The 23,175-nt window shown below is 39.2% G+C and overlaps 2 protein-coding genes across 7 annotated transcripts; both read left to right on the forward strand.

Annotated features, from left to right (window-relative positions):
* The first annotated feature begins 286 nt into the window (after positions 1-286).
* On the forward strand, positions 287-17,993 carry atosb (atos homolog b). 6 transcript variants are annotated; one of them, XM_079447752.1, is made up of 11 exons: positions 287-639; positions 7,073-7,205; positions 10,759-10,937; positions 11,138-11,313; positions 11,871-13,133; positions 14,539-14,597; positions 14,684-14,783; positions 15,247-15,405; positions 15,516-15,584; positions 16,447-16,646; positions 16,795-17,993. In XM_079447752.1, exons 5-11 carry the CDS (start codon positions 12,084-12,086, stop codon positions 16,946-16,948), a joined length of 1,791 nt encoding a protein of 596 aa, XP_079303878.1. In that variant the 5' UTR covers positions 287-639; positions 7,073-7,205; positions 10,759-10,937; positions 11,138-11,313; positions 11,871-12,083; the 3' UTR covers positions 16,949-17,993. The 6 variants fall into 6 exon arrangements, with proteins under 6 accessions (XP_079303878.1, XP_079303881.1, XP_079303883.1 ...); XM_079447755.1 differs by having other exon boundaries at positions 305-639; positions 11,138-11,368; XM_079447757.1 differs by lacking the exon at positions 287-639 and adding an exon at positions 6,665-6,728 and having other exon boundaries at positions 11,138-11,368.
* Positions 17,994-18,845: 852 nt separating this feature from the next.
* Positions 18,846-22,967, forward strand: ranbp1 (RAN binding protein 1). Its single transcript, XM_079447807.1, has 6 exons — positions 18,846-19,064; positions 20,224-20,360; positions 20,481-20,638; positions 20,721-20,849; positions 21,181-21,243; positions 21,540-22,967. The coding sequence occupies exons 1-6, from the start codon at positions 19,050-19,052 to the stop codon at positions 21,698-21,700; spliced, it is 663 nt and encodes a 220-aa protein (XP_079303933.1). The 5' UTR covers positions 18,846-19,049; the 3' UTR covers positions 21,701-22,967.
* Positions 22,968-23,175: the final 208 nt, after the last annotated feature.

Raw genomic sequence — 23,175 nt, forward strand, 5'->3', positions numbered from 1 at the left:
CTCCTGTTATCCATTGATTCTGCCACCAAAGCGAAGTAAAAGGAACAAAAATAGCACGTGTACTAGGGCGTGGCTTGACAAGACGTCGCCAGCCCCGGAACCAATGGAAACGTGTTTCGTCGAAATATATTAGGCTTATGCAAATACATTCAAAGCTGTATTTTTACACGACTTTCATTGGTTCGTTGACGAGAAAGCGACCAATCGCCTAAATGACAGCGTTTCAGCTGTTCGAACGTCCCTCCCCCGAGTAATTATTCAGCAAATCCCGGAAGTATTGTTTTTTAAAGGGACAGGATCGTTTAATGGGCGAGGGCTTTGGACCAACAGTCAAGCAGAAAATAGAAAGGCCCGTTGGCAGAGGTACTTACAGGACGCGACAGGGAGAAGAAAGGCAACCAAAACAGTTCAGTCGACCTTTGAAAGCCAGGATCTCCTGTCAACGTTTTTATATCATCATCGCCCAAATACATCGTCGTTACACAGCGCGTATAGTTTTGTCGTCGATCGAGCAGAGATACTGAGATCTCGTCTGCTTCCTAAAATAAGACCAAACTCCTCGCACATATAACGTTATATTGTGAATGTTAGTTTGCTGACATCTGCAGCCCTTGGCATCGCGTTCATAGATTGCTGTGGGTAAGTAACCAGTCTGATTCTCTTTGTGTTGCCATCCTGTTTTAATTCACTCTCATTTCACTTCACCATATATATGTAATCGGATATTGTAATGATGAGATGAATTCACAATGGCCAAGTTACATGATAGCCCTGAGATCTGTCTGACTGATCAATCATGTAAACACCACATTGATCTTCATTGGCTCTTTATTTGACCTTAAATGATGTAATGATTCCTTAGTCTCATATAATGATGTGCTGTTTCTTTATTCATCGGTGGTCTTTGAGGTGATCTCGCGTGTGTATAATAATGGAAGATTAATCACAGCATGATCATGAATCTGAACACAATGCATACTGGAGCTGCTGTATGTTCATGCGCAGGGGGCGTTTCTGCTTTGTCTGATTCATGCTATTTCATCCACTGAGGGCAACTTTCATCCGTGCACATGCTCGTTCTCTTTCCCAGTCGTTCTTCCCCTTTGTAGTTTTTGTTCTGTAGTTCAATTTAGGTTTATTAGTTTCTTTGAGACTGAAATGTGAAGGATCTTATTTCTGTCATGCGCCTCTAGCAATGGGCCCACGCTTGTATTATAAATTCTGCTTGGTTTTCTTTATAAAGGTTTGCCTGCATGCTACACGTTGAATAATCTCTGAGCATTTTATGGTTTTTCTTGTACCATGATTAAACACTGATATTATCGATAATATCAATAAGGTTTTGTTAAAATGTTGATCATTGACATTTTGTTAAAGAGAGATCAGCATCAGAATTTTGCAAATGGGTGTGTGCGCACACAGGTTGTGTGAATAATGTAAATGCATCCATCCTGCTCATTACTAATGCCAGACAGGACGTCAATGGAATGGCACAATGGAGAGCTGCAGAGCCATGTTCATTGTTCCTCAAAATGATTTGCAGTGGTCCAGAGGGTCTCTCTCGAGCTGTTATAAATGGCCCATAACTGCAGGTAAAACCTTGCCCTTTGTCACCAGTCTTCTTAGAGACTCCTAATGACCTTGCTATTTGACCTCTTTTAGTGTGGCTATCAGCAGAGGCATGTTGCATCATTGTGTTGGTGAGGGAAAATGCATGTAAGGAATAGCTGCTGCACAGAAGATAAGCCTTGTAGGAAGCAAAAGCGTGTTGAAAATCATTATTCAGCGCGAGGTGGCTTAGTTTGCACCATTAACACCTGCAGCGATTCTGTTTCTGCAACCGATATATGTCTAAATGTTGAATGAGGGGTTTCAATTCAACATATCGAGTAGATGCAATGTATTCTTTTTCTCTCATCTTGATGAGAATGAGGGTGGTCCTAGTTCGGTTCCATTATTCTCTTGACAAGCCTTCATTGGTGGTTCTGTATGAAGTATTGCTTCACTTGTTCCAGTTTAAGATGAAGACAGTTATTGGTGCATGCTAAGGCAAGTATCACTGTTTTAGGGTTTTGTATTTTAAATGGAAACTGAAAAATGACAATTAAGGCGCATTGAAAGTAAGTTGCATTGCAGTCTATGGGGGGAGTCAGAAATCTCCCAGACCTTGACAAAACTATTTTATAGTAAGTGTTTACCCCAAAAAAGGAAATTATTTCATCATTTACTCACCCTCTTGCCAAACCTGTACGACTTTCTTTCTTCCGCAGCACACATTAAAGTTATTTTTAATGATGTTGTTAACTGCCCCCCATTCACTTTGTTTTGTGTCCATACATAAGAAGTGAATGGGGGCCAGTGCTGTTAGGTTACCAACTTTCTTTAAAATATCTTATTTTGTGTTCTGCGCAAGTCATAAAGATTTGAAATGACAAGAGGGTTAGTAATGATGACAGAATTGTCATTTTTGGGGGAACTAACACTTTGTCATGAACGGAGGTCCTAGGGTTGTCGAATGGCTTAAGGGTAACTCATGACAGAATTGGAGTTCCCCTTTAAACCCTTTAATCTTAAGTATTAATCTTCAGCATGTAACTGAAGTGTCACGGCAAGTATATAACCACCTAACAACCACATAGCAACATGCTTAAACACTCATAACATCTTAGCAAGGTGCCCTGGAAACCATCCAGAACGTCTTTGCATTGTGGCTGCAGGTTTTGCATGGACCAGCACGACTAAACATTTTATGTATGAAATGTAAAAATCTATTTAGAAAATTCTTTGAGTACGTAACATCTGATCGTCCTTTGTGATTCCTATGCATGCGTGTCAAGTCAAGTGTGACTTGAGATAAATTGTGTGGACCTTGACTTCTTTAAATAGCCCTAGATCTGCCATGGTTGGTTAAATTTGATAGCCAAACCCATTTTGCTGGTAACCTGCCTCAACATTTAACCCCTTGCCTGATCTGAGATCAACTTTCAGGTTTCATCATGATGGCTTTGATGGAGATTTAAATAACAAAGGATTGACCCGCAGCAGTATCACATGATTAAATGCATGGGTGTGCCACTGACAGCGCAGGTATGTGCATGAAGATGTGCACATATAAGAAATAAGCATGCCAAGGTCCTAACCTACTATCTGTTTATAATTTTTTTATTATTAAATAGTTTATTATATATTATTCATTTATAAAGAAAAGTGATCGAGTGCCTGCACTTGTTGTTCTGGAAACATTTCCTGAAATTAAATTCTGATGTATTGTCACAGGCTATTTTAGTAGTCTCTGGATGGTCCTTTTCTAGTTAAATTTGATCCTATTTTTGAATGTTTTTCTTACCTCCTTTTTGCCCTTACTCTATTACAGTGTGAAGTAAATTTGTCATCCGCCATCCCCCACCTCAGGGAGTGTTATACCAAGAGCATGATAGTTACAGTCATCATTCATCTGTGTCATGTGCTACAAATTAAACATCTAACCTGAATAAATAGCCTTCTTTCGGCGAAGTGTATAGACCACATAAACACCTGTCCCCCCCACCCCCCCAATTGATTCCTCTTAGATTTTTTAAAGCCTCATTGTTTTAGTGCCTATATCCGGTGTTTTCTATCTATTTATAATTTTATATTTTTATTACCTTAGAATGAGCTATTTCTATCTACCCCATGGTATATAAACGGACCCAGGAGCCGGACAAACGGCTCTCCAGATCGTGTTTCGTAAATGCGTTATCCTCTTTGGCAAAGACACGAAAACATGACGTCATCTTTGTCCTGTGAGACCCACATAGAGCTTAGAAAGGGAGGGATGGAGTGAGCCGTTGGTTGCAATTCGCAACCTCACCACTAGATCCCGCTAAATGCCATACACTGGACCTTTAACACCAGAGATGCGTAAAAACAGACGTGTTTCATTTGCTTTCTGTGAATAGGGCGTATTGACTTCTGGAACATTCTGTTCAACTCTAGAGCAGATTCGGCCTCCTTTGTGCCTTGCTCCATAACTGTAACCCTTATTCTAGTTAACTCTTTATTCTGAGCACAAGTGGCAACGTCAGAAGTGATGTTGTGAGAAAAGTTAGACTGAAGGTGTGAGTAGCAGCAGAAATCACATTCTATGTTTTTACACTGGTGTGCGATAGTGTAGCAGAGAGCATAGGACTGTTGCTTTTGTGTGTTCTCACTTGGCTCATTGAAGTGGAAAACAGGAAGTTGAGCAGCTGACTATAACAGCATCAGTCTGGTGGGACTTAGAAGGGCTGCTCGATTATGGCACAAATCATAATCGCTATTATTTTGGCCAGTATTGAGATCCCGATTTTTTAACACGATTACTCATTAACCTTTAAAACAACATGGAAAATAAAAAAGACTTGGCTTTTAAACTCTGAATTTAATTGAAAAAGCAATGTAAAGAAATAGCACTGCAGAGGACAGATGTGCACTTTGGATTTATACTACAAGAAAAGAGAGGATCCTTGCAAAATGGAATGCGGCACAATAATCGTTTACCTTGATTATTTTGTTTTTGTAATTGATGAAGGCCAAAATTGACGATTACGATTAATTTTCGATTAATTGCACAGCCCTAGGACTTACAGTTCAAGTTCAAATGGTTGCTACTGTAACTACATAACATGTATTACTTATATTGTTTACAACTTTTATATTCTTAATCACTGTATATTCAACATTAATAAAAAATAAGCTGTCATACAAACAGCAGAAAGAAAATACACAAAATATCTACTTAGGGGCCCAGAACATTTCTATAGGGGCTAGGGTGGGTTATTTTGTCTATGGTAAAGAAATTACCATCTAGAAACCTTATGAAAACTAGCCATGGTTTAAAGAGACAGTTCACCCAAACATTGTTTTTTCCCTGAGTGGTTTCAGATCTTTATAAATGTCTTTGTTCAAATGAAATCCGAGAATGATACTTGGAAGAATGCTTGTAACCAAACTACCATTGAAAGTATGAAAAAAAAGTATGATGGTGCCCCAGAACTTTTTCCTACATTCTTCAAATCTTCTTTTGTGGTCAACAAAATTTGATTTTTTTTATCAAAATTTATCATATTTGGAACAACTTTAGGGTGAGTAAATGAAGACGGAATTTTCCAATGCCCAAAAGCACGGTTACCACACTTTTACTATAATAGAACTATTGCTCCTTTCTTGAGGGCATCCAAAACACCCTATTACCCACCTAGCAAATACATAGAAACTGTAGTGTCAAGTCAAGCTCTTCTCATGTTGTCAGAGAAATGCAAAAGTCTAGTTGGTTTTGTCAAATTCAGTATTGACTTTATTATAAAATATAGTTAAAATTCGCTTGACACATGCGCACGGAACATGAAGGAAGGGAAGGGTTAGACCAGTTGTGTCAACCCAGAATAGCTTCTGGGGAAATGTTCAAAAGATTAAAACTTGTTTTTGAGAGCTTGCTGAAAGAAGCGTTGTCGTCTCCTTCAGTGTTCAGCCAGCAGCTTAGAACAAAAGTATGTTTGAATGTCACTGACATTGCGTGTGTGTATTTTTGTGCACTTTTCTGGTTGTGTTTTGCTCTGAACTCAGCCAGCTGAGAGCCTGTGTCTCAGGCCACGCCCCCAATCACTCTTTATATGGGCACAGAGTGTAACCCTTAAAGGAGAAGTGGCAGTGTGTGTCTCAAGGAATGTTTTCAATTTAAGCGGGTCTAAACACCCCAACTAGTAAAAGACATCAGAACTTTGCCAGTCTTAGCACCTCACAGCACTGTGTGATTAACCCTTCCACACATTTGTGTCTGTCATTTTTGACAGTCTACCTTTCTCACACCCACGTACACAAGAAACCCCTCATGGATTCTGAATATACGCTCTCTGTACCTCCCTCCCCCACTCCTTTGCCATTCACTGTATGTAAAGAGATGAAATTAATCTGTGTCTGCGTCCGACATGTGCTAAAGCTTTTATTTAAGTGCATGTGGGATTGCTGATCCTTATTTGGAAGATGCTGCATGCAATTGAAAGAGGTCTAGCTGGTGACACATTGCATGCACACACACCCATGTCTTCACACCCAGTAGAAGTCTCAGAAGTCTGTGAAGGACTGATAACATGATTCATGCAATGATGTATCCGCTAAGCTGTACACTTCTCTTTTGTCTTTTACTATATATGATAAAGCACAAAGTAGTAGGCTACAGAATCTTAAAACACTGTATAACATTTCCTTACTTAAGATCTTAATTTTTATGTAACGTTTAAATAGGTTTTGAACAGAACTGTGCACGTGTGCTTGTGATTGTGCGCATCACAAAAAAATGCATATGTCTTCAAAGTTACACAAACTGGTTGCTGTGGAATGTATTGAACACACAAGCACGCAACACACACTCACATTGGCTTGGCATCAACACACAATAACTCCCTAAAGCTCTATGACAGAATACATTGCATCGGCAAAACAAGCAGAACAGGTGGGCGGGCTTTCAGTATTTCAGAATTTACCTTCACACCTATCAGGACAGCTGCCATGGCATCAATGTCCCGTCCCTCCAGCCAATCACATCACAGCACCCACCTCGTACATGAGTTGTGTGTGCAAGCGAGCAAGCCTTCACTAACCAGCTGAGAGGAAGTAGGCTATAAAGGCAAAGCAGAGCAAAGACAGAGAGAAAACAAGTGGTGAGAAATTTTGCAAGCAGCAGAGAGCACTCAGGGAGGGGGGCCGAAGCGGTACACCAAAGTTGCTTTCATTGTGTTCAAGTTATTTAGGCAGGGGGGGAATGAGTGTGAGGTGGTTGGGGGAAGCTAGAAGCAAAGAGTGGGGGGTTACAGAGCTTATATGCATGTGCCAAAGAGACTTGAGAGAGAGGTTTTGTGTGTGAGTTATTGAAAGAAAGAAAGAGAGAGAGAGAGAGAGAGAGAGTGAGAGGGGTGGGAAGAGACATTCTCAGTTGGGTTTACCAGAATAGCAGGGAGACGAGAACATAAACAGAGCGAGATGTGCCTTTATAGATGTGCCTTAGTTTGAGATTTTACATGAAACTTATTATATGCCTTATATCTCATTCTCTCAGGGGAGGAACAGAGAGACCTGGCAAGTAACCTTTCAACCCCTCAGTGTTGAAGTAATAACAACCACGACTGGAGAGTTTCGACAGACAGGAAGAAGAAACAATCACGGAGGAGAGGACAGGAGTTCCTAGAGAGGTAGGTTGGAAGGTTACAGTGAACTTGTGTTGTGTTTATGAGTGGTTGACATGAAATGTCCAGCAGTGTCAACTGCTTTGTATTTATTGTAAGGCTATATAATGTTATTTAGAAGGTGATTTAAACGAAACATTAAAAAGTTACGGTGACCTCAACTAAAAATTATTAGGAACACCTGTCAAAAAATCACCACTGTTTTATAATGCCGTATCTGTCAAGCACAAATGAGTCAATGAATGACATCATTACCCTTGTCGTGTCTAGAGACAATATTTCAGCCTTCGGTTTTTCTAACCGACAGGCTTTTAGAGCTGTTGGGAGATAAGCAGAACTCAGAGGTGCGCTCGTGAGTGGTTTAGTCTTTCCTCTTCATGTCATTTGTCAAGACATTTTGACTTCCTATGTTGTAAAAGCCAGGTGTTCTTGCCAAACCCTCGAGGGCTGTACACATCATCAGTGTAGGCTTAAGGATAGAGTTTACACTTCTGACTCGATGTTTCTCTCGCCGTTATTATGGATTCATTGTCTTTATTGTTTGTGTAACAACATCTGTTGATGTACATGGGTATGTGCAGGTCTTTGTGATGTCATGAGGATACAGTGTAGGAAGTGAGTTTTTCAGCTATGAAGCATTGTGTTTAAGAGATGCTTTAAAGTGAATAATGCCTTATATCCCAAATAAGAAGCTACTCGTGAGGAGTTTTGGGATGCAGATGGTCCTAAAATATTTAGTTTTAAGATTGCTTTTTGTTTACTCAAATGTTTTGAATCTTAAAGGGATAGTTCACCCAAAAATGTCATCATTTAGCCTACTCGCCTTCTTGTCATATCAAACTTGTATGACTTTCTTCCGCAAAACAGAAAAGTAGATATTTTGAAGAAGGCTGTGAAAGCAAACATCGAAGGTACCCATCGACTTGCATTGGTTTTGTGTCCATACAATAGAAGTGAATGGGTATCGTCACTGTTCAGTTACCAACTTTCTTTAAAATATCTTCTTTTGGGTTTTGCGGAAGACAGAAAATCATACAGGTTTGAAAGGACAAGAGGGCGAGGAAATGATGACAGAGTTTTTTCCAAGAGGTGTTCTTACTTTCTTTAATAACCATCCGCTTCATAAAAGACTATACACTTTATGCATTGTGATCATAAACAGATGTGCATCCGTTCATTATTATGCATTATTATTTTCTGTAAAGCTGCTTTTAAGCTATTTGTACTTTGAAAGGCGTGATGTTAAAATGGAAATGACTTATGACTCATTGCTTTTGCTTTAACATCATATAAATAACCAGTAACCAGGAAAAACATCATCACGTTGACAGCTGTCCTTGCTAGCCTTGACTGTTTGGTTACTCTCTCTATTTTTTCAGTCAGTATTGAATTCTCTGTGAGTGGGGGTGTACACATTCTTTTTTCAGAGGGAGAGAGATTAAACTGTTCCTTCTCATTCTTTTCAGTAACAAGCAGATTTTAATGATGCAACCATGTAGACCTTCAGGAATATGATTAACCAAGTGGCCTTAAGCAGCAATAACCTTTTATGTAAAAACCAAAACTAGAAAAAAGTTAAACATTTGACACTCGAATAAAGACTTAGGTCTGTAGCTGAGTGCAAATGAATATTTAGTTATAAAACTAGCATCACAGAATTAACAAACTTGTATCTTAAAACCCTGGGCAAACAAGTAGGTCTAGACCCCGTAAACACTGCGTTTTGTGCTAGTGGCTGTTTGTGTCTTTCAACTGTATTTGAACTGCGGTTCAGAGTTCGTGCTATCTGAGCCTGAGAACTTCACAGCTACCCTCCTGGTACACAGACCACCGAGTGTAATTCACACTTCTGAAACACTCTGGTTTGTATCAGTGTAGCGGAGTTCAGGATGGTGTTTTGAGAGACTCTTCTTTACGTCCGAACGTTATTTCAGATCTTATGTCAGTGTGAGGTCTTCCCTGTTAGTGGTGTGTCATAGTTATATATAAATATATTCAACCTTGACCCCTTCTTGTGTTTTGTGTAGCTTTACAAATGCAGTAATGAGACATTAGACAATAACATTGTATGCTCCGGTCAAGAAACTTGTTCCGCCCGGCCCACCCTTTGTCAACCTCTCAACTTACATCTCCATTGCTATTCCAAACATAAGCATAGAGAAATAGAAAAGGAATATAACTATACTACTTGCCGTAATTTTATAGTGTGCATAATGCATATTGTGTACCCTGAACACTTGGGCAAAGGCACAGAATACACTCCTGTATCCCAAAATGCAATGAGCAAGTAATGTCATGTTTTTACATTTTAAATCATTGTTGGATTGAACAGGCTAACATTTTTAATGCATTTTCACACAAAATAAGATGGAATTACTTAAAATTAACATCCAGTAATTTAAAAAATGTTCTGTATGTTTTATTGAATAATGTGTGTTGTTTTACATTCTGTTTTCACATGATGTGTACTGCTTAGTTCTTTATTAATAGGCAGTGTTCTAGTGTTCCATTCTGAACATACACGTCTAACCCAATTGAGATAAGCCCCTCCCTAGAGAGGCCACTGAATACTACGTTCTAGCAGTGTAATGCAAATGCCTCTCTTAGAAAGGCCTGATTCTATTCGTGGCATGTTTTGTGAAATTACAGCCGTTTTACAGGTCGACCTATTTGTGCTTCATTGGATTATCCACATGTACTGCAAGATATGTGATGCACAGGAGATAATGCGTCACTTGAGTGACCCATCAATTACCACTTTACTCCTAGGGCATTTAATTGTATTCATGACACATTGATGCATAAAATAGATGCTATAAGTATGTCTTTACATTATTAAAACATAATTTACTGGTCAGTTCAAGAATTTGTAAGTCTATTCCTTCAGTGGATGTTGATGTGTTTATATCTTTAAGACATGGTCACTGGACACAACAGTGAAACTGACTTTAGTTAGTTAAACTTAACTTTATTTTTTTAATAGGTAATTTACTAAGACTTAATATGGTAAAATCAGATGACATTTGCATCCTGTTGCAGTCAAAGCTACATTGTATGATAAGAATGTTCTGTGTTTTTTTACTTATAGCTGCACAAGCTTGCGGGTTCCGAGTGTGTACTCTTGTTTTTTTCATTAATGAGACTGACTGGCCGTTCTGTGATATAAGACAGTACAAAGGCTCTGTTGTGTGTCTCTGTGTGTGTCTGGTTGCTTTGTAAAGTTCAGTCTTAGAATCAGGCAAAGACAGAGAGCCAGTCAGTACACAGACTGTTCAAACTTCTGTCCTAAACGATTGCAACGAAATGACACAGTCAGTCATGTGATTGTTCCCCCATTTGTGTAATGTATTGTTTCTGATAGAACTTTGATTGACTGAGGTTGATTGAGCCTGTTGTGGATGGTACAATGATTAAAAGTCTATTGGCATCTTAAGCAACATCTTATCTCATCAACCCAAATGAGATATCAGCCCAATTTATTCCGGATTATGTTCAACAATGACTTTTTGCTAACATGGTCACTGATATGATGTTTATTAACAGCTCTGTTTTTTGACAGGTCGTGTCTCTGGAATGCCTGGCTCAGGATGCAGCCATTGAGCAGTTCACTCCGTTCAGGAGACAAGGGGAGGCGTGATTGGCCACTGGCCTTACCTGGGTGGAGCTGTTGGAGGGATACTACCTATTCATTGGCACTTTCTGCAAGGCTCCTCCCACCTCACTGACGCTCCGCCCTTGGTAAGTAAACTTAAAAAAAGTGAATAAACAGCATGCAATTAAAATATTTTATAAGCAGACCAAATGTAATTATCCTGTCAGATCTTGGTAGACCTAATGTACTGTACATTGAGTATAGTTTATTGAGTTTAATGACAAATATCACATAATTTAATTTACTTTAAATCTATTATTCTCTTTTCTCTATTGTCATTGTACAGGCCCTTCTTCGCTGCCTTTGTCTGGGAATGCTGTTGTTGGATCTGAGGGGCAGTGATGGAGATGGCCAAACTCAGGGGCTAAAGTCAGGGTCAAGGTTCAAAGGTCAACACGACACAAAAGCTGCAGGGCTGTATGTGGAAAGGCCTGCAGCCAAGTTTTAAGCACCAAGAAGCACGTATGTTATGAAAATGATCATGCTCACACTTAAATGAATCACCATCTGCTAAGAGGTATTTAAATGTAAAAAAAATCATATAACCTTGTAAAAAAAATCATATAACCTTGTAACTTTGATAGTTGCCTTAATCCTTTGAACAACTGAGAAGATTGTTTTAAGGGAAATGTGTATTGTCTGTGTATAGTGCACATTCTTTTCTGGCTGATATTGATGTCATAATTTTCAGATTATAAGGCTGTTCAATTTTGACAAAAAATATTTTGTTATATTACATTATTTTGCCCAATGTTGAGATCAGGATTATTTAACACGAATACACATTGACAGAGTTAAACAAAGTCAACAAATAGATTAGGGATGCACCGAATTGAAAATTCTTGGCAGAAGCACAAAAAAAATGAAACACTTGGCCGAAGGCTGAACACCGAACATGGCTTTTCGTTTTTGACTTACATGCCCATGTATTCCATGATATGGGTCAATACAGTTATTTGTTGCATTGTTGGTATTATTTATTTTACTTATGGTTGTTTTACTTGTTTGTTTTACTTCAGAAGCTGTGTGCACTGTGGAAAACAGTTTGTGCTTTCTCCACAACTGACCCACGGACAATAAAGCCTTCCATCTATGAGACGGGAAGCTTACTTTTCATTTACAGCCTTATTGCACTTGTTGAGACATTCTAGAACTCACTAGGGCTTGTGGGTATATTATTTAACACTGCACAACTTCCCCTAAAACAATCACCCAGCACAAGCAAAGTCACTATGCGTCACATCCACGTGGAACTGGCTCGTAAAGAGCCACCTGTTGAGCTTCCAGCCCAGGCTGGGGATTTACCTCTGCCTGACACTCAGAGCGAAAGCTCGGAGCCCGGAGTACGACGGTCAGTTCCCAGGTCCTTCAGAGAAGAAGAGATGCGGCTGCAGAAGGTTTACCAGCTGTCCATCCTCTCTCAAAGAGGCGGTTTAGGAGAAAATCAAGAGTCGCTGCGGCCAATTAGAGTAGGCATGAAACGCGGCCTGGAGGGCGCACCGGTCCCTGTCGCCCACAAGCGACCTTTCCAAACGGATGAAGATGATGATGATGAGTCCGTAGGGGAGGTGCTGTGTGGGTCTGGGGTGGAACCACTGTTTTCAAGTTCACTTTACGAGCACAGAGACTCCGAAATCCCTAGGTCCCCTCCTCTTTCCCCATCACATCCAATGATACCTGGTCGACGACCTGCCCAGCACAATCATAGCCGGCCCATCCCGGACACATTCGCCCCACTCTCCCCAAAATCTCCACCCTGTGAGGGGAGTCCTACCCCCCTTACTCCTCAGACTGAGGCCTCCACAGCTGGAAGCATCCCAGCTGATTCCAAAGAAGGGCTAAGGGATGAGGGCCATAGCAGCAGTAATCTTTCAGTGGAGGTCAAGGGAACGTTAGACAGCACAGAGAGCAGTTGGGCACCCGTTCCATTTTCAACACCAGCTGAAGCTGTCGAATGGGGGGCCAGTTTCGAATCCTCTCCTCCGCCATCAGAAACAAAGACCTTCTACTCTTCAAATGGACTGAGCTCTGTCGAAAAAACTCCAGTAGAGGCGAATGGCCTGACATCAGGGTCATCAACTGCCTGCCCGATCAAGAGAAGACTTCTATCGTCCAGTGATACAGGAGAGTCCTGTTCAGAGGACGAGGGCCCATCCACATCAAAACGCTGTCGGTTGGCACTGTTAGCGCCGGGGCTTGGGTTAGCATCCTGTCGCAGCACTGACGCCAAAGGTGCACCCTTCTGGAACCATCTGTTACCATCAGCGAGGGAGAATACAAAGGTAAAAAGCTAATTGCAGCTTGTCCACTAGCAAAACCAACTGCAGCATGTCTCCACGTCTCAAATTTTCCATTGCAACTTAAATTTACTGTGTATTCTGTAACGCTAATATAATCCGTTTTTAATAGGATAGTTTACCCCAAATTGTAATTCTTTAACCATTTACTCACCCTCATGTTGTTCCAAACCAGCAGAACACAAAAGAAGATATTTAAGAAAACATTGGTATCCCACAAGATTGGCTCCCATTGACTTGCATTGAATAAACACAAAACCACAGATACATTTTTGAAAATATATTTTGTGTTCCACAAAAAAGAAGTGTTACACGTTTTGAATGACATGAGGGGGAAAATAATGGGACTCTCACTTTAATATTCAAACAATTAGGCCAGGTGTTCTTTACATTCTGAGTTCTTGAAATAGGAGTGGAAATATGGGATAGTTTAGTTTAAAAAGACAGTTTTAAACTTGGTAGATAGCATGTTGGTGGCAAGAATAAACCACCACCTCATTACTGGCCCATGATAAAAAGCATTCGAAAGGGAAATTGTGAGATTTTAGAGTAAACTAATTTCATTCATTTCCCACTGCATTAGAATCACAGTAGGACTGCAGAACAAAGCCCATTGAGAGAGCCATTGTTTATGACTGATCTCACCTGACCTAACACACACACATACAGGTTGTTCTGGTCAAATTCAGTTCCAGAATGACTGGAGTTAAAAAGACTACAGATGCTGTCACTTTCACCATGGAAATATCACTGCTTGAAGGTCGACTTCAGGACTGAAGGTTGAGTTTGGGACTGAAGGAAGGCCAAATAGGAGGAATAAAAAAAGAAATGAAGGACAGCAAAATGAGACGTCGGGACAAAGAGAAATAAGTGAAAAGGGTTCAAGAAGAAAGATGGGAGGATAAATAGACAGAAATAAAGGCAGAAAATAGCTGAAAATGTATGAGTTTGATTCAAAGTTTATCGATGAGTCTAGCTGAGGTAAAGAGAGCCCAGGATTTCAGAATGATATTATACTATGGATTACTACAGTATGTGTGAAATTGTAGCCACCTCGTCATCTGTAAGTATCTGGTTCAGTTTGTAGATAATAATTTCTTAGAGATTCCATTGAATTATTTTACTAATTATTTCTGCTTTATACACTTCAAAACAACACATTCAAATCTAAACATTGTGATGTCATAATGGGCTTTGTTCACCTTTATGAAGTTTTTTACATTTCTTTTGCATGTCTTAAACAGTAATGATAAATGTCGCAAATTCTTAAAAGACATTTTTCAGTTTTTATGTGATCACAAAATAGTTATTTGTTGGCCTAAGTCCAGTTTTTTAGAATGGATGTCGCACATTCCTTAGTTTTAACATCTTTATTCATCCTTCTTTTTAGACGGCTACAGACTGTTTGCGGGTAGGGAGAAGACTCAAAGCTGGGAGTCGTCTCAAATCGTACGTTGTTGTTTTTGTGGTCTTATTTTGTGATTATATGATTATTATGATGAAATTTTTTTGGATGTTATTGTTTTGTTTTACAGTCGCCAGCTGCGCAGTGGACGTAGGACAGACACCAGTCGCTCCTGTAGTTCCATCTCCTCTTTATCATCCATAAGCAGACCTCTCCTTGGCAACTTTGAGGTACATCCAAGTCCAAAGCCTGTACAAATAACATGCTTGTTATAAACTACATGGAACCAGTTTTTTTGGTCATACCATTCCCCCTCAATTTTGAAGCATTACCGTGGTTGCCATAGGACTAAGATGACGTTACATTTTTGCTTCTTTGCCGAAGGAGATATTTACTAAATGCGCTCTGTAGAGCAGTTTGTCTGTTAAGGGCTACTGTAGAAACAACATAGAGAATTCCATGTAAGGGGACCCACAGTGTGTATATATAAATAGCTCATTCTAAGGTAATAAAAACGCTTCATTATGTAAGGTCTTTATACACCTCTGAAGACAAAGTTATGTATATTAAATTGCATTTCTGTCAATCGATCCTACAAAAAATGACACATTGGACCTTTTAAACTTAATTTCCGAAGTTATTATGCTATGATGCTTTACTTAATGGTTGTTCTGTGCCTGAATGTGAATTCAGGAGTCAATACTAAAGGGTCGATTCACTCCATCCGGACGCATAGAGGGCTTCACGGCAGAGATCGGGGCAAGCGGCTCCTATTGCCCACAACACGCCACTTTACCTGTGCAAGTCACTTACTATGACACCTCAGAGCACAGCGCCCCGTCCCCATTCCTGGTGTGTGAGAGATAACGTACAATGTGGATTTCATAATACAGATCCTTTGTGTAGTACTTTGGTTAAAAAAGCATTTTATTTTTTATATTTACCTATATATTTGTGTTTAGGGGGTAATCCTGCTAGAGCCTCTTGGGAAGAAAGGATACAGTGTACCCAAAGCAGGGACCATTCAAGTGGTGGGCATACCTTCTTTTTCTTAAAGGGATAGTCCACCCAAAAATGAACTGTCATGAATTACTCAACTTCAAGTAGTTCCAAACATTTATAAGTCCCAAATGACATACTATGCACTCAACCATGTTTTGTATGGTTTTTGGAGTAGTATCGTCCTAAATTGAATACTAAACGGTTTTATACTGACGGAAGTATATCGGTTTCCCAGACAAGCCCAAATGACGTCAAACGTGTTGAGTGCGTGATGTGTCCACAGTTCCACACTTCATATTTTCTGTTGAAAAAACGCATCATCCGGGTACTTAAAGTGCACTTCTTTTTTTTAGAATTTTCCATGTGAACGCACTACTATTTATACTACAAAATGGCGTAGAATACTGCATATGTAATAATATATTAAAATATATTTCCTGTACAACCAAACAAATAAATGCATACAGGTCTGGAACATCTTGAGGATTCGTAATTCATGACAGAATGTTTATTTTTGGGTAGACTATCCTTTCAACTGTTTTAGTTTCTTTTATTAAGAAAATGTTTTTGTTAGGTGTGTCTCATGAAAGCATGTCATTTTTGTGAGATTAGCTTTACAAATGCCTGTTGTTTTCAAACGTATTTTCTAAAACACTCACTAAACTGCCATTGGTCCAACGATCAGATACCCCAAACGTATGCTATCGGTTAAATCAATGTTGTTATGCCAACTTAAGTTTTAATGTTTTGATGACACCTCAGTTAAACTCTTCAGGAAAATGAACCTGTGAATAACTTTTTTTCTTTAACATGGACGAAATGACATGCTTTACCTTTAGAATGACAAGACCATTCAAACACTTAAAATACTGTTATGTGTTTGTTTCACAGACCTTATTTAACCCTAATAAGACTGTGGTTAAAATGTTTCTGGTGACGTATAATTTTGGGGACATGCCCATCAATCACATGACCTTCTTGCGCCATCGTATCTTCCTGGTGCCTGTGGAGGAGCCAGAGGGGTCAGGGGAGGGGCAGGAGGGCTCCTTGTCCAACAGGAAGAAGATTCTCTGCTACTTGATACACCTCAGGTAAACTTTGCCTTTGTCTGACTAATATTTATGTTCTTTTTTATTTAAAAGAAGCAACTCGTATTGGTTTCTTGCAATAAGTCGTTAAATTCAAATCGATTCTGCAGAATAAACCTGTTTTTGTCTTCTCTCTACTTACATATCTCAGATTCCAGAGTTCCAAATCTGGGAAAATCTACTTGCACAATGATATCCGGCTGCTATTCTCCCGTAAGTCCATCGAGGTGGACGCTGGGATTCCTTACGAGCTGAAATCTTTCACCGAGGTGCCAAGAAACCCCAAATACTCCCCCAGGGTATGAGACCGTGACGCCCTGGCGCAGTGGGGGCTCAAAGACTGCATTAATAAAGATTGCAAAAGAACCAATACACTTGAAAGACTGAACTCGCACTGACAAACACAAAGAAGCGCTCATACATATGCACATACACGCAAACACAGATAGATGTATGTACATACACACAGATATCGCACCCTTTGGTGGGTAGACTGTAGAACTGAGTGTGTAACATGCATGCCTTGTGACTAAGTCGAGTTTTCCTCTAGTGCCGTAATGCAGTTAAGCCTTGCCCTTCACCCTGCCTGCAACCACCTACTGTGGACCTATTGTAACCTTGTCCACCAACCAGATCCATTCGAAAATGTTGGTGCCCATCATGCCATCAGTGGGAGCGGACTATCTGAGAACTGGTTAGATGTACAGTTAGACCAACAGAAAAAAGCAAAAGGGAATGCACACTTGAGTTTCAACCATTGACACAGTAACTCAACCACTGGAGCGTATAAAAAAGTTCAAGAAAAAAAAAGAGACCAGCTCGACAGAGGGTTGAAAGTACATCCATTCAGTAGCTGCTTTGTGTTACACACAGCATGGGTTGGAAGAATAGCCTTCGGTATTTTGGATATTTTGCAGTGGAAGGGCAGCTTGGAGGACTTTGCTGTTTCAGCTCACTCTTTTATTGAATTGTCCAACACCAGGACGGTAAACAAACTGTAGAATTTACCTTTGCAAATGTCTTAAAAAAAGAAAAAGCAATGTGCTCTACATCTAGAGTGATTTTTTTTTCTTGTGAGGGTAGTAGCTGCCCTCTCTGGTAGAAGGGAGGAGGACGAAAAGAACCCCAAGTGAATGATGTAGGCTAAGGAGAGGGGTGGGCTTAAAACAGGAGGAATGGGGGGGAATTTGGGGTATTTAAAAACAGAAAATGTTGTTTATGTATATTTTAAAAATGAATAAACTCTGCGACTTGCGGGTAAAACCAGTGTTTGACTGATTTGTGGGACAAGTGAGAAGTTTGCTCCTGTGAGTTCCGTGGATGATCAATAAATGCATTATGATTTGCATCAAGTCAAGCTTGTGTAGGTTTAGTGAAAACAGCTAATGCTTCATGGCAGAAGGTAGATTTCACCTAAATAGCAAGTCCTATGGCTTCCTCTTCAAGAAACTGATTTTTGGGCTTTGGCATGCAGTGAAATCTATTTGGCTTCTGCTGAGCAGAACAGAGTTACACAGCCACTCATGGTGATGTCCAGTGAGAAACCGACCTTTCCCTCATTGGAATATTATGAAACAAAATGGCATATATACTTTAAGTTAATCCAAAAATAAGTATCATCATTTACTCACCCTCATGTCATTCCAAACATGTATGACTATCTTTCTTCTGCAGAACACAAGATATTTTAAAGACTTGGTAATAAAAAATGGCACCTTTTGACTTCCATTATATAGACACAAAATCATAAAAACATCAAAATATCTTCTTTTGGATTTCACACATGAAATAAAGTCACACTTTCGTAGGTAATGTAATGTATTCCAGAATGTTCACATAGCTCCACCAGAGCATGCTGTGTTGTTTATTCTTGCTTCGTTGCGCAATACATGTCAAAGTCACATTTGCAATAAAGCTTAGAACCCAAATAATAAGAAATAATATAAATAATATTTAAACAGCCTTTTCTTATTATTAGAAAGCAATGAGTCTTTGCAACCTCGTTTCGCATCCATATTATATAATAATAATTTGGTTTTGTACTAACATTACATTTACACATTTGTAGCGCATTTCAGTATTAACAGTGTTAATAAGTTCTTCAAGGCTTCCCTTTAAAATCATTTTACTGGTATAAATGTATAAAAGAGTCCATGCCGCTAATGGAGATAATGAAATAGCAACAACAGCAACTTACTTTAGGATTTAATAATCGTTGAAAAGAGCGTGTCTGCGCAATCAGAGCGCCGCTTTGCCTTGATGTCGCGCCCTGTCGGGGGTGCGCTGACGTCATCGGCTTTCTACTCCGGTTAGGCGCGCGCGAAAGTGTCGGAGTGAAATCACACGAGCTGGCTCTGATCGAATCTAATAGAAACTCCCTCTAATCTTTAAACATCTGCAAAAACAATGGCGGACACGAAGGTAAGAATGTTGTCATCTTCATCCCCTAACCCTTTCGAACCGTGACAGACGGTTATTTGAGGGGATTTGTTTGATTATACATTTTTTATTGCGGTCTTATTAAACAGAGAGGGAAAAGCCGGCTGTGTTTTGTCCTCTTCCTTTCTCCGCCGTTTTGCAAAACGTCGTCTAAACCGCCACGTTTTAAGTTTACATTACTCTCTCTCCGCTTGAAATCGTATTATTAAACGCTGTTGAATGCATCTGTTTAGTTAATATTAAACTACAATGTCAGTTACTGATGTTACGCTCATCAAACTCCGTTTTTGTATACATTTGTGTTGATAATGATTTCAACATTATGAGTTATACTATCATTTTTTTTCAAATCATCTATTTTAATAACATACCCATTTCGTGTTCTGTTTAAATTTGTTTTTTTTAGTTGCAAGTTGTCATGCTACGACGTTGTTAGCATGTGGATTAGCATCACTAAACCGCAGTACATGTGAAGTTCAAAGCCGGTTTATTCACACGTTTCTGTGACTTATGTCTGGAACGATTTCGGTGTTTTTTTTACAATGTTTGCTCGGTAAGATAAAAACCGTGACACGAGAAACAGATACAGACACTTAAATAATTTTAGGCCGCTCTGGACGCATTAAGCTAACGTTACCGTTAACCCAAATGCTAGCCGACTGTGTTAGACATACGGTGGACTTTTAACGTAGTGAACACAACCTTTCTGATTTTACGTAACGTCTAGTATTTAAGGAAATGCATGTTTTCCATTAATTGTGATTGGACACACTCGGTTGACAGAGCCTTTCTAAAATGCAAGATACAAGGCCTTCATTGATGTTATATTGTCGTTGAGTGGGTAGCAAGTGCATGGAGGGAGGAATCCCTCAGAATTATCAGGATTGAGTTCAAATTCACTGCAATCACAAGCGGGTGCAAGTTTGGTTGCAGCAGCACATTTGGAGACAATAGGCCGAACTCCACCGAGCCATCCCTCCAAAAGCCTTTCAATGCACGGATCTGATGAGTGGTGTGGATTGCAATCACGAAAGGGATCAGGAACAATTACAGCTCGGCGCATGTGTGGTGTTAGAAGTTCTGTTTTAAATTTGCATACAGTTGTGTTATGCATGTCATCTGTTATAATTTGACCCTCCAGGCGGCACAAGAGGATCACGAAACACCCACAGAAAATGTCGAAGACGCCAACCATGACCCTCATTTTGAGCCCATAGTGTCACTTCCTGAGCAGGATGTCAAAACTTTAGAGGAGGACGAAGAGGAACTTTTCAAGATGCAAGTCCATTACCACTTTAAACTTATTGTGCTTTGTTTGTTACCCCATCATTGGGATCGTTTTCTAGATATATAGAAGATGTATATAAAAAATATTTGACATTCATTTTGATTGTTCAGGAGGGCAAAGCTGTATCGTTTTGCCAGTGAGAATGACCCCCCTGAGTGGAAGGAACGTGGAACAGGTGATGTCAAACTCCTGCGGCACAAAGAGAGAGGTACCATCCGCCTTCTCATGAGAAGAGATCGCACTCTCAAAATCTGTGCCAACCACCACAGTAAGTGTAACAGAACTTTGATACTAAATACAAACATATATATTTATTTAGGTGCTCTGATGAATTATGTTTTATTCTGTAGTTACGCCGTTGATGGAGCTGAAGCCCAATGCAGGTAGTGACAGGGCCTGGGTGTGGAATACACTTGCTGACTTTGCAGATGAAGAACCCAAACCAGAGCTGCTGGCTATCAGATTTCTCAATGCAGAGAGTGAGTATTCATTACGTGGATGTTTACAAAAACCATAACCTTGTGGAATATTGTAAGTCAGGTGTGGGGTTTAATGCAGCTTCTTATAAAGTATAGCAATTTGCTGTGCTATGATCAAAAGCAAGATTTTCAGGGCTGTTAAGTCATTTTCAGAATAACCATTGAAATTAAACAGCAGAAATGTTTCATGATGAGCAATGTTGAATTGTGATAGAAAATTGAAATGAATTGCATTATAAACAGTGTATAGATCTAAGTTGATTTAATGTTCATTAGCCTAAATGTCCTCTGGTAGCTTGTGCCATTTAACATTTTTGTTTCACTATTGCAGATGCACAGAAGTTCAAGGTGAAGTTTGATGAATGCAAAGAAGAGGTCCAAAAGTCTCTAGAGGGTAAGATTATGGCATTTTCGACCATGTTTTAATGCAGACTTACTCTGTTTAAGGCCGAAACATCCGGCCTTAAGCTTTTTCTGTCTGCTACAGTAACATGCAGAATATTATGAAGCGCCTTGCCATTAACTTTGCAGGTGATAGTATATTCTCAGACATTTGTAAACACGACAGTGTTGTCAGCTCTTTCAGTTATTTGTGTCAAATTTGTGTCGGAAGGAGTTTTAGGATTTAGGCAAAATTTATGCTAAACTTGTAAGCTTTAATTTGAATGTTACATTTTTGTTGTCTCGCAGGTAGCGTTAACAGTCCAAACAAAGTTGCAGAGAAGTTGGAGGGGCTCTCTGTGAATGATGGCAAAACAAAGAGTTCAGAAGATAAAAAAGAGGAGGTTAAAAAGGAAGAGAAGAAAGAAGAGGTTAAAGAAGAGAAGAAAGGGGAGGAAGAGAAGAAATGAGCCCAGGAACGTAATATGGATCCTCCACTTGCCATTTTCCCCTTTTCTACAACAGACTCTGAAAATTTAAATTGGACACTTCCTTTTTGGCCTCTTGAATTCACAAGACCTTGGTCCATTTTCTCTGTCATCAAGCTGTTGTGATCATATGTCCCATTTGCAATCTCTCATATCACCTTTCATATTCCCATACATTGTGGACCAGTCGTCAGCTGTCATGTGTTTGTTTATTGACAAGACATTTTATGATACAAGGCTTGTGCTATTGATTGATTCCCACATTGGGTAACCTCTTTTGTTTTTTTATTTTCTTTTGTACTTAAAGAGTTATATTGAGAGTTTCTAGATGAGCACTGTCAGATATGAGAGCAGGTTGTGTGAGTTGATAGAGAGTGTGAGTATCTGAGATCTCTGACTTTTCTTTACAATAAAGTCACATGAGGAACATTTAACTTCTCTGTGGCTTTAATATACAATTTTTTTCACAACATATTCTGTGGATGGGTGAATCTGACAAAAGTGTCAGCGGTGTCATCAATAACTGAAGCAAATTTTCAATCTGCTTTGAGCAACCCACTTCTGTTTAAAATGGAAATCCAGACAATAAAAATCGTTGACACTGCATACTGCATACTGTTTGTCCTGCAAGCTGGAGAAGCAGAAAGTGTTTTAAAAAATTCCGATGGATTTGGTTTTTAACGTGACAAAAAATAGGATTTGGAATAGGAAGCTGCTATTACCATAGATCGAACGTGTTTATCATTCCATAAGGATTTTATCCAGAAGAAAAAAATTATATTTGAGTCGGATAGTTAAAGGCAATCTTTAAATTACTTCATAGGAACACCTATGACTCTTAGGGGGTTTATTTTATGTTTTTGCTTTTTGTTTTAATTTTGTGCATTTTAGTATTTTTTCCAGTTTTTTTATGTCTGAAGAACATTGTTCCCCACATTCCCAATTTTTGATAAAAGCAGCAGGTCTCTTAATTTACAATGCCATTTCATAATTTACATTTTATAGCGGCTACTAATTATTAATAATGTGAAAGGGTTGTAAACAAACCAAATTAAAAGACTTGTTTGATATTCATGTGCCAGTGTGTTTTGCATACGTTTTAAACCTAATGTATTATGGTCTGTTTTGCCATTAATTGCAAAATGTAGTTTTCAGCGACATTTGATCAAATACCAAACATGCACTGAAAACAGTTATTAAACCGAAGAATAAAAAAAAATGTTGCTTAAAATCATAAAGCACATTGTATAGAGTACTTTACAAACACACTCAGATGCCTGGAACGCGTATAGCAACATTTATATCACTAAACGGCTTTAATATTTAACAACGAAATAAACAAATGGGTTCTGACTAACTTTTTACATGATAAATAATATAGACGATATATTAATGAATAAAATGAACGATCTTTCTACACTACGCTGTTTGAACTACGCAGCAGCCTAGGCGGAACC

This window comes from Barbatula barbatula, assembly GCF_947034865.1.
Source record: "Barbatula barbatula genome assembly, chromosome: 2".
Lineage (NCBI taxonomy): Eukaryota > Metazoa > Chordata > Actinopteri > Cypriniformes > Nemacheilidae > Barbatula > Barbatula barbatula.